General features: G+C 37.4%; 1 protein-coding gene across 1 annotated transcript in view; it reads right to left on the bottom strand.

Annotated features, from left to right (window-relative positions):
- Window positions 1-15,482, bottom strand: part of CNTN6 (contactin 6) — a 195,912-nt gene that overhangs the window by 12,440 nt on the left and 167,990 nt on the right. The window contains 6 exon segments of the mRNA XM_055413365.2: window positions 2,580-2,766; window positions 4,572-4,687; window positions 4,800-5,034; window positions 11,979-12,049; window positions 15,028-15,177; window positions 15,298-15,456. Coding sequence (XP_055269340.2) covers window positions 2,580-2,766; window positions 4,572-4,687; window positions 4,800-5,034; window positions 11,979-12,049; window positions 15,028-15,177; window positions 15,298-15,456 — 918 coding nt within the window.

Here is a 15,482-nt window from a genome sequence, read left to right as displayed (position 1 = left end):
ATACACACCGAGGAAACCAGAATTGAAAGAGACACATGTACTCCAATGTTCATCACAGCACTGTTTATAATAGCCAGGGCATGGAAGCAACCTAGATGTCCATCTGCAGACGAATGGATAAGAAAGCTGTGGTACATATACACAATGGAGTATTACTCACCCATTAAAAAGAATATATTTGAATCAGTTCTAATGAGGTGGATGAAACTTGAGCCTATTATACAGAGTGAAGTAAGCCAGAAAGAAAAACACCAATACAGTATACTAACGCGTATATATGGAATTTAGAAAGATGCAAATGATAACCCTGTATATGAGACAGCAAAAGAGACACAGATGTATAGAACAGTCGTTTGGACTCTGTGGGAGAGGGCGAGGGGTGGGATGATTTGGGAGAATGGCATTGAAACATGTATATTATCATATGTGAAATGAATCACCAGTCCAGGTTCAATGCATGATACAGGATGCTTGGGCCTGGTGTACTGGGATGAACCAGAGGTATGGGATGGGGAGGGAGGTGGGAGGGGGGTTCAAGATGGGGAACACATGTATACCTGGGGCAGATTCATGTCAATGTGTGGCAAGACCAATACAATAATGTAAAGTAATTAGCCTCCAATTAAATAAATTTTTAAAAATTAAAAAAAAAGTAAAGTAATATGAGATGGTTGGCTTGAGTATTTTGTCACCAACTACACTAGAATGTCTGTCAGTTTGTCACAGATCTGTCAGATAAGAGAGGTTTTTTTGATACTACATTTCCACATTTCTAATTACCCTTGATTTTGCCTGAGATAGAAGCTGAATTATACACAAGAGTTTTGTGAGTTTGGCATCTCTCAATCAGCTATAAAGAAATGTCTGGGCAAATTTAAAACCTCTGATTGATTAGAGATTTCCATCAGATTTTCAGATTAACTGAAAAAGGCTAGACTCTATAAGGGCCATAGAAACAAATAGTTCATACAGGTATACAGCAATGGCTTCACCAACCCAGTCAACATAGAGTAAATCAGGAAGACAAATTGAACCACATCTTTAGCTAGTCCATTCTAGAAAATTACATATGACTTAGTCTACATCAACGTAGGGGATTGAAGGAGAACTGGTTTAAGAGTTGTTGATCCATACAAACTCTTCCATTAAAATGGACTGATAGTGGAGGGTTTTGTTCATCTGTTTGTTTCCTGCTTAGCAGTTTCATAGCACTTTGTATTTTCTAGTGTGCTCCTATAATCAAAACCTCATTTGTGCCTTACTGGTAATTTGAGAAAACAGTGAGGGCAGAGGAAGTTTTCATTTAACAGTTTAGAAAATTAAAGCAGAAAAATGAAATGTTTTATCCTGTACCAGGTCATGAGTCAGTGAAGTACCTAGAATTAGAACACAAGTCTCTAGCCACTGGCTGGTATTATGGACACAAGTGGATAATACATCCTGTAATCGAAGACCTACTAACTGAAATGATTCCCAAGTTCATTTTGGACATGGCCAATGTATCTATATGGAAAAGAACTTTGATTTTCAAACTTTTTAAACCACCTGTTCATTCCCAATACATAGGACATAAAGAATACAGTATTTAAAGGTTTGTTCTATTTTTTCTTTTTTGTTAGTAGCAGTGCATTCATGTATTAGTCATTCTCCAAATTCAGCAACTATATTTGTTACTCTTTTTCATTGGAATTTAGAGACCAAAAAGTGTTTCAAAAAGCCTGTTTACACAAATAATTTATGTCTATCTACAATATGTAAGAAATACATAAGTATTATTCACTTATAAAAAGAATAAATTGCAGTTCTTACTAAGCCGTATCTGATCAGACATGGCTGTTTACTACTTTGACTCACATTATGGAATGTTTGTGCAGCACCAGAGTGATTCACAGGGCAAATGCAGCAATAGTCAAGTATTAATCCTTTATTCAGTAGGTCCTATCTTTGTGAAAGATATTTAGTTTATTGTTAAGGGAGATAAAAAGAAGCAGGAGAGTTAATTCTTGGATTTCAGAGGCTTTCCAGTAATTTGCAGTGATAAAATATCATAGAGGGAAAGATCTAGGTATCTGACAGTGAGGAATCACATCAAGACTCAAATGTTAAGACAAACAAAAACAAACAAAAAAACCTATTTAATAAGCATTTACTAAAGTATATGCTGGACACTTTATATTAATTATCTCTTCCAATCTCGAACAAGGCCCAGTGAGAAAATCAGTACTACTTATTCTTCATTTTACAGATGAGGATATTGAAATTAAATGATTAAATTAACCACTTAACATCCCCAGAATGGGAGGTCAGATTTTGATCCCAAGTTGGAAGAGGGCATCAGAGACATTGTATTTCATCTATATACTCAAAATATTTTCTCTTTTGCAATTCCAGAAAGATCAGAACAGTTCATTTTGGTTGTTATCAGAAAGTTTCAACAACTATCCAGATTTATAGGCCAAATCCACTAATCAGTTAAAGCAATCAGTAAAATGATGAGGTGGGATGAATGAAATGGAAATTGAGCAATAAAATACTTATTGTAGGTAAATTGTGGTCCCTACAGTGTGATGTATACTTACGGGACTTCTTGGTGGTAACGTTGACTGGAGGGCTTGAGGGCCCTGTCCCAGCAGTGTTATAAGCTCTCACAGAAGCAAAGTAGACAGTGTTAGCTTTCAGGCCTGTGATGTTTTTGGTTGTGATGTTTCCACTGACCCTGATTTTGCCAATCATGGATTCTTTGGAATCATCTGTCCAGTATAAAACCTGCTCATTAAAAACAAAAAACAAGCAATTTATTGTTTCCTAATAAGTGCCAACCACAGTGGTGATTGGGAAGAAGTCAGGAGCACAAATGAGAGGATATTTTTCAATTAAAATGGTTATACAATGACAGCAAAATAATCAAAGTCCAAAATTTATTGAAAGAAATAAAAAAAAATATGAAATCACAATGGAAATGAGAAAACCTAGTTTTCTTTTTTTTTAGATTATCACAATAAAATATTTCATGAAATATCTAAAGGGTAACAGCTTTACATCCCCCCCAAAAAAGTGAAAGTGTCAGTCGCCCAGTTGTGTCTAACTCTTTGCAACCCCATGGAATGTAGCCCAGGCTCCTCTGTCCATGGGATTCTCCAGGCAAGAATACTGGAATGGGTAGCCATTCTCTTCTCTAGGGGATCTTCCCAACCCAGGGATTGAACCTGAGTCTTCAGCTTTGCAGGCAGATTCTTTACTGTCTGAGCCATCAGAGCTGAAGCCTCAGGCATACAGTAGTAAGTCAGAACAAAATAAGAGTCATACTTTCAATGACTCACATTATGATGTTTTGCTATTGACTTTTCTTCCAGAGTTCTTTGAATCACAGATGAATTATTAATTCAGCATATACTGATCCCTTCCTATACATTAGCACTGTTTTAAGCAAATTGGAGAAGACAAGAAAGAATAAAGCATAAGGCATGCCTTTGCACCACTTATAATCAAGATGTTAGAGCACATATGTGAAAAGAAAGCAGAGGATGCATCTGCGGAAAATCATATGGAAATAAATGCTATCAGAATTTAAAGACACATAAAACCAGAAAATAATCGGAGACGAGTTCAAAGAGCAGGGGAGAGTAGAGATGATCTTTGAGAAATAAATAGGGTTCACTTAAGAGGTATGGCCTTCTAGGACTGGAGTGGCAGAGGCACCTACAGAAAGAAGAACTTTCTGTTTGGACAACTGGGTTTATATAAAAGGAGAAAAAAGAATAAAGGCAAAATTCTACTTTCATTCTAACACCAAAATAAAGTAAACCTTGTTACTCATTTTTGAATTATTAGATTTGCAAGTCAAAGAGGAGTAATTTATTTATAAATCCCATCTATTAACTTTGTAAGAATGAAAGACTGTAAGTTTGAAATGATTTGTTTCACTCTATATAGACTATAATGGCAGATTAGGAGAATGTAAGCTTTATCTTGTCACATAACTGCCTTTTCCAAGATGACTAACTTTTTCAAGTAATGTTCCAGTTCAAGATTAGGTTTCCTGGTAAGATTAGTCTATTGTTTAACAACACTAAAAATTAAATGCTTACTTCTCCCCAAGAAACAAACATGACTGTAGCTTGGATAATTAAATAAGATAATCACCTGATGACTTTTAAAATTCTACCATTTGTTAATTTACTTGCTTAGGATCACCTGGAAAGATCCTCTTCATTAATTCCCCTCTGTAGCTTTAGACACGCACTATCTTATATTAAGGGCTTCCTGGGTTGGCTCAGTGGTAAAGAATCCACCTGCAATGCAAGAGATGCAGGAGACACAAGTTCTTCCCCTGGGTCAGGAAGATCTCTTGGAGGAATAAATAGCAACTCACTCCAGTATTCTTGCCTGGGAAATCCCATGGACAGATGAGCCTGGTGGGCTACAGTCCATGGGGTCACACAGAGTCAGCCACAACTGAGCACAGAATAGCACAATTTATATTAAGGACTAGGTTGGTAGTATAGGACTGTTGAACAGAGCTGTTGCCAGCTGGCATATTCAGAGTGCAAAGTGAAATTACTGTGGATTACCTCATAGCCCAGAACTCTTCCTGTGTTTCTATTCCAGGCAATAGCATTCCATGAAACCTCCATTTCTGAAGCAGAAAAGCTTTGAACAGAAGTTCCCCTTGGGGCCAGTTGAGGTTCTGCCATACAGAGAAACATACAACCATCTTAAGCAGAGTGGTTCATAGAAAACAAATGCAAAATATACATACAGTCTCAAGGAGGACCAATCTAGTATTGACTACAACTTACCATCTTCCCCAGAGTATATAATGGATGCAGTACTCTGGGGTCCTTCTCCTTCTTTATTATATACACCCACTTTGACTTCAAAGGGAGAGAGAGGGATGATGTTTTCATTTCTGTAAATAAACCTTGATGACTCTACAGATGGTACTCTTTCCTTGGTCCAGGTTGTTGAGCCTACTGGCCGCAGCATGACGATGTATCCAAAGTCCTCTCCATTCTGTAGTTCTTCTGGAATTGACTTGGGCAGAAGTGATCAGTCACTGAGTACTTACAAAAATATTTTGTATAGCTATTATAATATTGATTGATTTTTTGGCATATCTTTTATAGAGGTAAGATGAATATGTATACTGCTTAATGAAATTATTTTAAACAAATTTCTATTGGGAATGCCAATTAGAAAAATGATCCCAATTAAAGATACTCAAATAAATGAAAAATTCAAATGGAAAGATAAAACAGGTTTTACATGCTTATATCACCTTCCCTCCCTGCCGCTACCTCTTGGCAACCACAAGTCTGATCTCTATGTCTGTGAGTCTGTTTCTGTTTTGTAGATAGGTTTATTTGTGCCATATTTTAGATTCCACGTGTAAGTGATATCATGATAGTTGCATTTCCCGTTTTGAACTACTTCACTTGGTACGATAATCTCTAGCTGCATCATGTTGCTGCAATGGGCATTATTTTGTTCCTTCTATGGTTATTATTTCATTTTATACACACACACACACACACACACACACTCGCCACATCTTCTTTATCCATCAGAATCTCTGAATGCTTTAATTCCTCTCCATTATGGAATTTGAATATGATATATAGATGTTTTGGGGCAATAATAAATAAACTTAGAGCATAAGTAGAAAACGTACAGTAGCAGGACACTGAGGCAGTGGAAGCTAAGAGAAAATTGAAAGTGTAAATTATACAGAGAAGAGACAGAATTCAGCTGTTAGTCAAGTAGAAAACTGGATGTAAAGTAAATGGGAAGAACCGAAGCACAAGCAGGAGGGACTGTTGGACCTGGTGCTGGATTATCAGAGTAGCTGACAGAACAGTGATGGACAGTGTTCCAGTTCTTCATTTAATCTGTCTGCTTAGCTATTGAGACTTTTCCCCATCCTTAGTATTTCTCAAGTAGCTTTAAAATCAGTTCAGTTCAGTCACTCAGTTGTGTCCAACTCTTTGTGACCCCATGGACTGAAGCACATCAGGCTTCCCTGTCCATCACCAACTCCCGGGGCTTGCTCAAACTCATGTCCATCGAGTTGGTGATGCCATCCAACCATCTCATCCTCTGTTATCCCCTTCTCCTCCTGCCTTCGATCTTTCCCAGCATCAGAGTCTTTTTCAGTAAGTCAGTTCTTCACATCAGGTGGTCAGAGTATTGGAGCTTCACTTTCAGAATCAGTTCCCTCCAATGAATATTCAGGGCTCATCGAGAGGCTCTTGCTTTCTGCCTTTAGAGCGGTATTATCTGCATATCTGAGGTTGTTGATATTTCTCCCAGCAATCTTGATTTGAGCTTGTGCTTCATCCAGTCTGGCATTTCACATGATGTACTCTGCCTATATAAGTTAAATAAGCAGGGTGACAATATACAGCTTTGACATACTCCTTTCCCAATTTGGAACCAGTCTGTTGTTCCATGTCCAGTTCTAACTGTTGCTTCTTGACCTGCATACAGATTTCTCAGGAGGCAGGTAAGGTGGTATGATATTCACATCTCTTTAAGAATTTTCCACAGTTTTTTGTGATCCACACAGGCAAAGGATTTAATAGTCAATTAAGCAGAAGTAGATGTTTTTCTGGAATTCTCTTGCTTTTTTAATGATCCAAAGGATGTTGGCAATTTGATCTTTAAAATAAATCCCCATTAGTCGAGATGACCTAAGCTGGTCTCTACTTCTTACCATGTAGAACAATCTAACAAATACTGACAGCGAAAAGTGGAAGAAATACACAGTCCTGAAACCTTAGAAAAGAAAATGCTTCCTTGTGTTAACACTTCTTTTTCACAGATAGATCGGAATTAAAACAGTTAAATTTGAGTGGTATGGAAGAGATTTGTAAGAGTTTAAGACACTTGCTAGAGCATTTGATTTGTTTTGGATGCTTCTCTGATCTTAGATTTAATCCACAGGTTTAGTTCATCTGAGAAATGGAGGACTTCTGCTTTTCTTAGTTAAGTACAATTAATGTTTCACATGGCATTCCCTCAAGAAAGATCTGCACACAACATTTTCAGTTTAGAAGGGAAAAGAGACTTCTTTAGGTTCTTCCATTCATCCTTTTCATATTGGCTGATCCAATGATGGAGAAATATACAGAGCTATTTAAAGTGGCCAGAAAGATAATTTTCTCCTTTAAACAAAGAAAGTATTCAACAGAATACAGAAATTCAGACATTCCACTGGTGATGAAATCTATTAAAGCTGATAAAGGCTAAAAATATAATTTTTCAACCCTGTGTCTGTAGGAAATAAATTTTCAGTATAGACCAAGAGTCAACAAGCATGGCCTTTGAACCAAACCTGATCTATAGCCTAGTTTTGAGTGTTTTGAAAACACAGTCACACCTGTGTATTTATAATGATATACGGCTTTTGAATGACAATGGTAGGGTTGAACAGTTGTAATAAAAAGACCATACATCCTGTAAGACTGAATAGCATTACTGACCTTCTAGAAAAAAGTGTACCAACTGCCAGTTCAGGTGTTTATCTTTTACTGTATAGTGTTTTATAGTCACATTTTATGTGAGAGATTTACCATAAGCATCTCAAAGTTGGAAGTACTTTGGAGTATAAATGAAGGTAAGATATGAAGATATGAGTAAAAATACCTTAGAAAAGGAGTTAGCAGTTATTGCATCTCTCAGATTAGATATCATGTCTGCTGCGGCTAAGTCACTTCAGTCGTGTCCAACTCTGTGTGACCCCATAGACGGCAGCCCACCAGGCTCTCCCGTCTCTGGGATTCTCCAGGCAAGAACACTGGAGTGGGTTGCCACCTCCTTCTCCAATGTGTGAAAGTGAAGTCACTCAGTCATGTCTGACTCGTAGTGACCCCATGGACTGCAGCCCACCAGGTTCCTCCATCCATGGGATTTTCTAGGCAAGAGTACTGGAGTGGCTTGCCATTGCCTTCTCCAAGACATCATGTCTAGGTTAGTGTAAACAAAACAAGCCAAAATAGAAATATACACAAAATACACATAACTTTGGCATAGAAGAAAACATAGGTCTATTATACTACAGTGTAATTATAAACCACAATGATAGAGTCAAACTGAATTTAGAACAGTGATTGGACCTGGATTAGTGTTAAAAGTTCAAGGGGTACTTCTTCATCCACAGTGAATAACTTTGGCCTTCAGTGGTCTCTTTGTACTCCCAAGTTCTTTTTCAAAACGTTGTTCAGATATGCTATGATGGTGCCTTTACTGACCTCCTCTCAGACTGAGTTAAGACTGTCCTATTGGGTTCTGAGCATTCAGACTTTTTCTTAAAAATTTATTTTTGTACCCTGACTGCTTGGAACAGTGTGATTACTCATTAATTACATGTTCATTGATATAAAAACATTACTACATTCCTAGTGGCTCAAACTAATGTGTTCATCTCCTCCTAAGTATACATACCTGGTTCCTTGAAGAAGTTCGGGCACCAGAAGAATTTAGCTCAGTAACTGCATGTACATGATGCCAAATGTGAATGATAAATGGGAATTTGCATCCATTTATACAGTTTCTGTTAGTGTCTGCATATTTGATATCCCAAGAAAAATACACAAAGGGATTGATTTTAATTGAATTTTTTATTAAATTTAGGTCAGAAAAAAAATTTTTTTAGAGTGATAGATTCTCAAATATTGGGGAACCTAGGGTCTCTTGCAGCAACAAAAAAGCAGCAATATAGAGCACATAAGAGAATAAGACTGGTGGTGGTGAATGTGTTTAGGAAAGCAGGCAGGAGGCCAGATTTGGCCTGTAGGTGAAGGTCTGTGGAACCCAGCTTAAGAAAAAGAACACTATGAATCATGGAAAAATTTTTTGTTGTTGTTAACTTATATCATCTCCATTTAAGAATAGTATACATAGAATTTCCCATTCTTCCCATGTATAGACTGAGTAAAAGCCACAATTTACCTACCTTTAGTCTTTTCTGACCATGGAGGAAAAAAAATAGGTGAAGTCAGGCAAATGATGAAATACTCATATGACTGTCAAAGAATGTTGAAACCTACATAACCTACTCATCATGCCATAAAAACAATCCTTTTAGACCACTCGAGAGTCAGTGTTTTTGTGGGAAACTTGTTTGGTAGACAGGAATTATTTTAACTTAATACTCAATGCAAACACAGAACTCCCACCTTCCCTGAACCCTGACTTTGCTTAGGGACCATTGGAATTCTAATTCAGGACAAAGTAAAAGAGAATGGAATGAAAGTCTTGTGGTCAGATGCTTCTCTGTCCATCGATCTCACATTTCTGTTTTCTGGGTGTGGCATCATGACCACCCAGCATTGTCATGGAGTAAATGACATGAAATGTCCAGCACAGCATCTCAAATCCTGTCAGTTCTCGACAAGTGAGTTACCTCTGTGTTAGCCAAGGCCACACTTGGCTCCTGGCTCTGTATGTCACAACTTTTAGAAAACATCTATGTGTCTCCATGTTCTCTCATATGAAGAGAGCTTAATAATACTGCTCTTTCTGTAATGGAATTTTTTGAGGAATAAAATGAACCATGTATACAGAATGTTTTATACTACTGCAAAATCACTTACAGATGCAATATATTACTACTGTTCTACAGTGGTATTTCTCAACCTTAGCACTCTTGACATCTGGGGGCAGGTATTTTCTCGTCATGGGGGTGGGTGGGTACTATCCTGTGCATTGGAGGATGTTCATCAGCATTCTCACCTCAGATACACCCCTCCCCTCAGTTGTAAACAACCATACATGTCCTCAGATATTGTAAAATATCTCCTGACGTATGAATCACCCCACACCTCTCAATGAGAGCCCCTCTAATGTATCAAACATCACAATTTTTAACTAAAAAATCCATGGCCATCATGTTCTTAGGTGTAATATTAAAATGTCCAAAGAAGTAGATGGTATGGCTGTGAAAATTATCATCACTGTGTCAAAAGCATGTACACGGGGCAACGACATGGCAAGGCTCTTTTATCCCTGAGGCTCAAAGCTGATAATGAAGGCATGAAATGCCATGCATTCCCAAGAGTACAAAACATTTGTATATAGGACTCCATGGCACAACTTAGCCTATGAAAGGTGAAAGTCGCTCAGTTGTGTCCGACTCTTTGCAACTCCATGGACTGTATAGTCCATGGAATTCTCCAGGCCAGAATACTGGAGTGAGTAGCCATTCCCTTCTCCAGGGGATCTTCCAAACCCAAGGATCAAACCCAGGTCTCCTGCATTGCAGGTGGATTCTTTTCCAGCTGAGTCACAAGGGAATGACCCAAGAGAAATGCACAGAAAGGGAGTGCTGATTTAAGGGAGAGACTAGTAGGGAGATATTTCTTTTGAGACAATTGTAGAAAAAGCTGTGTATTCCTACCCCCCACTCAAGAGAGGTTAAGGGGCTACTTCTTAACCAAGTGACAAGGCTTCAGGGGAAAAAAAAAGGCTCATGGAATGTGGGGGATTTGTCTGAAATTTGGGGGATGTGGGTTCTTTTAACTGACAAATGCCTGAGAAATTTCCAAAGGGGAGAGAGATCTGGAGATTGTATTGTGGCAGAGTAAGACAGGCCAAGTGGGGACTCATTGCACCTCCACAGAACGTGGAACAAAGATGCATGTTTGCTGAGGGAAGATGTGAAACCTATGTAGGAAGCTGTCTGTGAGCACCATTAAAAGGTACTATCCACAAACAGTATCTAGAGGAGAAAGACGACCTATAACCGAAAATTTGGCCATGGACTCCAGTAACTGAGGAGACCTTCCAACAGCCTGCGCCAATGGATGACAACTAGAAGGCCCCAGTGGGGCACCTCCTGAACCTTCCCCACCACTACCACCAACAAAAAACAAGGCAAAACAAACAACTGCTCTCTGAAATGTCAGTTAGAGTATACCAAAGTCAAATTACAAATGACCATCAGTTAGAACCATTTCTGTCCATTACCTCTTCTCCCAATCCTAATTCACTATAACTCTGGAGGAACTAGCTTGGGAAAGGAGAAATTGAATAGCAGAATGAAGGAAAGGGGAGAACTGAATATGCATTCTCTTTCACACTGTAGAATCCCTTGCCTAAGGCAGACATGAGCATCTGGAAATGAGAAACTTTAATTGGTTGAAAGTCCAAATTTTATGATAATAAAACAGGTTGAAAAAATTTTTAAGTACAAAAATCAACCTACCTGTTAATACTTAATAATGATGATTACAAAAGCTATGCCATCTGCCTAAGCTTTCATCTACATGCTGCTGCTGCTAAGTCACTTCAGTCGTGTCCAACTCTGTGTGATCCCATAGGCGGCAGCCCACCTGGCTCTGCCCTCCCTGGGATTCCCCAGGCAAGAACACTGGAGTGGGTTGCCATTTCCTTCTCCAATGCATGAAAGTGAAAAGTGAAAGTGAAGTTGCTCAGTCATGTCCGACTCTTAGCAACCCCATGGACTGCAGCCTACCAGGCTCCTCCATCCATGGGATTTTCCAGTCAAGAGTACTGGAGTGGGTTGCCATTGCCTTCTCCATCATCTACATGCAGGGAAGAACAAATTGGAAGGATTTAAAGAGCAATGATAGGAAAAGAATTATTTTTTACCTGCATTCTGCTGAGCCTAACTCATAAATATTTTAGAGGTAATGAATAAAATAATTTCTCGTTCATTAACTAGTAACAAAAATACTACTGACCCACCATCAGCAGCCATTGGGCTATGTTTCTTATTTGGGAAAGAATTGCATTGAGTTAGTCAACACAACTTTTGGGGGAAAAATACTCTCTTACTTGGGGGAAAATTACAAAAAATTTCCAATACCTCCTCTAAATTATGCATCATCAGGAGTCTCTCATACCATGTATTTTTATATACTCAGTAGTGATCAAATACATCTTCTTTGTTTTTCAGTGTTCTTGTTGGCCAGCTAAATCTTTTTCCCTCAAAATAATTGACTTGGATAGAAAATTACCTCCCAAGTAATGATGAGTTCAGACCGACTTCCTCCTCCTCCATTGATGTTTGTTGGCGCCACGGCAGGGACTGAAAGCAACCAAGAGAAATGTAGGATGGCAATTATTAAAGCATTTTTTCATCATGAAGAATTTTATTTTTGGATTTCACCTGAAAAAATCTCATGCAGGCACATTATGAGAGAGTCTTGCATTTTTAATGAACATAAATTATGTTTACATATATCCAAATTTCTAAGAGAGAGGACGCAGTCGTGTTTGATACACGAGCACCCTGGCTCCAAAATAGAGTAACATCATGTGTTTGACATTATTATGCATCATCTACTAATTGGCAAAATGATGTTCCATTCAGATGGTAACAGCAACACTGCTGATTTAGTGCCTAATTATACAGTTGTGTTGTAAACAAGTTACTGAAGCAGTCTATTAATTAATTTTTTTCCAATAAACAAACTAAAATAATTTTTCTTTTTGTTAGTCATCAAGAGATTTTAATGTTTAAAAATGAATCCTTAAAATATATCAATTTAAATAATCTTGGTTCATAATTCCATGTTTGAATCTCAAATCTCTCACTACAGAACAGGACATTTCCTCTAATTTTTCACAATCAATGTAAGAAGATGTTCTTTGATCAAGGATGTGATTGAGAGAATTACCTGGGTTTAACTTGTACCCTAAGACTCAGTGGAAGAACAATACAGAGACTGGTCATGTTTACAAAGTAGGAAAATATACATCCTTCAACTATACCTTTGTAAGGACTAGTATAATGAAATGTAAACATTTCAAGGTAAATTGTAGAATTGATGACAACTGTGAGCATGAGTGTAGTAGTGTAGTGTGTAATCAGAATGAAGTTTTATTTTATACATGTTGAAGTGTTAAAAAGTACTTTTCCTGAAATAATAACAAATGTATGCTAAATCTGTGATAAGGATACTTTTTAAACATTGAATTATATGCAATTATTTATATTCAATCATTTTAAATTAAAATATTCAATGTTTAGTTGCTCATTTAAAATTTTTCTCCTACCATGGGTACCATTCAGATAAATCTATTTTATTTGTTCCCATTTCATACATATTTAACTCCAAAAATGATATAAGGATATAATAATCTCCTTGTTTTTTTAAATAGTAAAACCAAACATTACCCACTTTCATATTCACATTAGCCCTAACTTTGCCTATTTTGATCTTCAGAATTTATTCAAATGATTGCCTTGTACCCATACTCTGTTTTCTAAGTCTTCCAATGCCTTTGGCCAAGTGCAGTGTGAATTAGAATAGATTCTATAGTTGCAAGGATTTTTAGTACATGATAGCTTTACAGTGACATACTTTAGGACAATCGAATAGTTCAGATGTATAAGAAAATTATTTTAAATTATGCTTTAACTCTTTCAAAGTCTTCAGTATTCTGGGTAATAGCAGTTCCTTCTTTTATTCAGTTTTCAAATGAACCATACTAATACTAAAACCATATTGAGAGGAATTACTTTTGATAATATCATCCCTCAAAAAAAAGTCAAACTTCAGTATGATTTGGAGATCCAGGAAAATCATCGTAAATACCAAGTTTCATTATGCTACTGAAATGAGAGTATCAGTGGTTAACAGAAAGTGACATTAAAAACTTTATTGTAAACCTTTCGAGTCAGCATCAACACTGCCCAGAGCTACCATAATACAAATCAACTTTGAACAATCTAAACAAGCTAGTATCCAGAGTCATGAGGCCCATGTGTAGATTTATATAAGGTTGTTCTATGATAGGGCTTGGGAATTTCTATGTTTAGACATTTCACTATGTCAGGCCTTTTCTCATTTAGGTTATTGACTACTGTTATGGTGAATGCTGGAGCTTAAGTCTGGGTGTCTGGTTTCTAATACTGACTGTCCAAGATCATCAGCTACATCCTGGTCTTCCTTTTCTTCTATTAAAGACTCACCTCTTAGCTCTAAATTTTTTTAGAATGATTTAATTTATGATATCACTATCAAATATATTATTTTCCAGCCCCAGTCCTATAATAAAATGACTAACATTACCTTTTGTTTAAAAAATGATTTATTGACATCTGACCATTGAGAACACTTTTTTGGAAGTAGTTTGTGTGTGTTAAACCAAGTCAGTAGCAGCATGATCCTTCATTCCATTCCATTCCATTCTGTCGCTCAGTCGTGTCCGACTCTTTGCGACCCCGTGGACTGTAGCCTACCAGGCTTCTCCGTCCATGGGATTCTCCAGGCAAGAATACTGGAGTGGGTTACCGTCTCCTTCTCCAGGGGATCTTCCTGACCCAGGGATCGAACCCAGGTCTCCCGCATTGGAGGCAGACGCTTTAACCTCTGAGCCACCAGGGAAGCCATGATCCTTCATAGGTGACTGGATACAAATATGAACTTTTTTGGCTACATTCATTGAGATGATCAAATGTTATCTTGGGTGTGAAAGTTTGAGTGGAACAAAGAGTATCCACTGAAAAGAGTTTAAGAAGGTGTGATTTCTGAGTCAGGTTCTACTTGTATTCTGCTATTCAGCAAGCCACTTGATGCTCAATTAGCACTTCTGTTCAATGAGTTTAACATTCACCTCATTTGCATGTGGAAAAATTTATGCTATCACTCATTGAAGCTGCAAAGCTAGGTCAGAGTTGAAAAATAAATGGAAATGTGTGGCTGACTGCACCAACAGTCTTAGTTAATTCTTGGCTAGCTACAGTATTTAATGAAACAAGTGGTAACTTATTTACATTTACAAATCTACAGATTCTCTATTGGATTTTGGCTAGAAAATAGATAAGATGAGAGGACAGCTTTTGAAAAATTTTTATTTTTGACATGCCTTCCTAATCATCTTGTTTTGAATTCACTTTTTGGGAGAAAATAAACATTGCACATAAAAGTGTAAAATAAGAGCCACTGGTTTACTGCTCCTGATTGTGGACCAAAAATGATGCATGACTTCTCACTTTTCATCTTTAGGAACTATATCATAAACAATCGTCTTCATCTTTAGAAGACATTGATATCTTACCTGATGCTTTGGTTCTTAATAATTCTGATGGCTTGCTTGGTTCTCCAATCCCAATGCTGTTCCCAGCAACTACACGAAATTCATATTCAACCCAAGGATTCAAACCAACCACTGTTGCATTGAATGTCTTACCATTGAGAATTTCTGGAACTGAAAAGAAGGTTATGCTTTAGGCAACTAAATTGGCACTAATTAAAAAGATCAACTATTTAATCAAAACAAAACAAAATATTTGTTTTAGAAAGTCATCCAAAATCATGCATCACTTACCTGTAGAAACAGCCTGCCAACCCACAGAGAATGGTGTCCGAGCCTGAATACTAAATATTTGAATGGGGCTGTTATTATCTGAGCCTGGTCTCCAACTTAGTTGACAAGTAGCACTGGAAATATGTTTCACTCTTACATCCTCTGGGGGCCCTGGGGGACCTTGAAAAATATGTTTTATGATGACT

This window comes from Moschus berezovskii, chromosome 24, assembly GCF_049115385.1.
Source record: "Moschus berezovskii isolate FMDL1 chromosome 24, NW_MosBer_1.0, whole genome shotgun sequence".
In the NCBI taxonomy this organism is placed as follows: domain Eukaryota; kingdom Metazoa; phylum Chordata; class Mammalia; order Artiodactyla; family Moschidae; genus Moschus; species Moschus berezovskii.
Note: the sequence above shows the minus strand (reverse complement) of the source record. Positions and strands in the feature narration are given on the sequence as shown.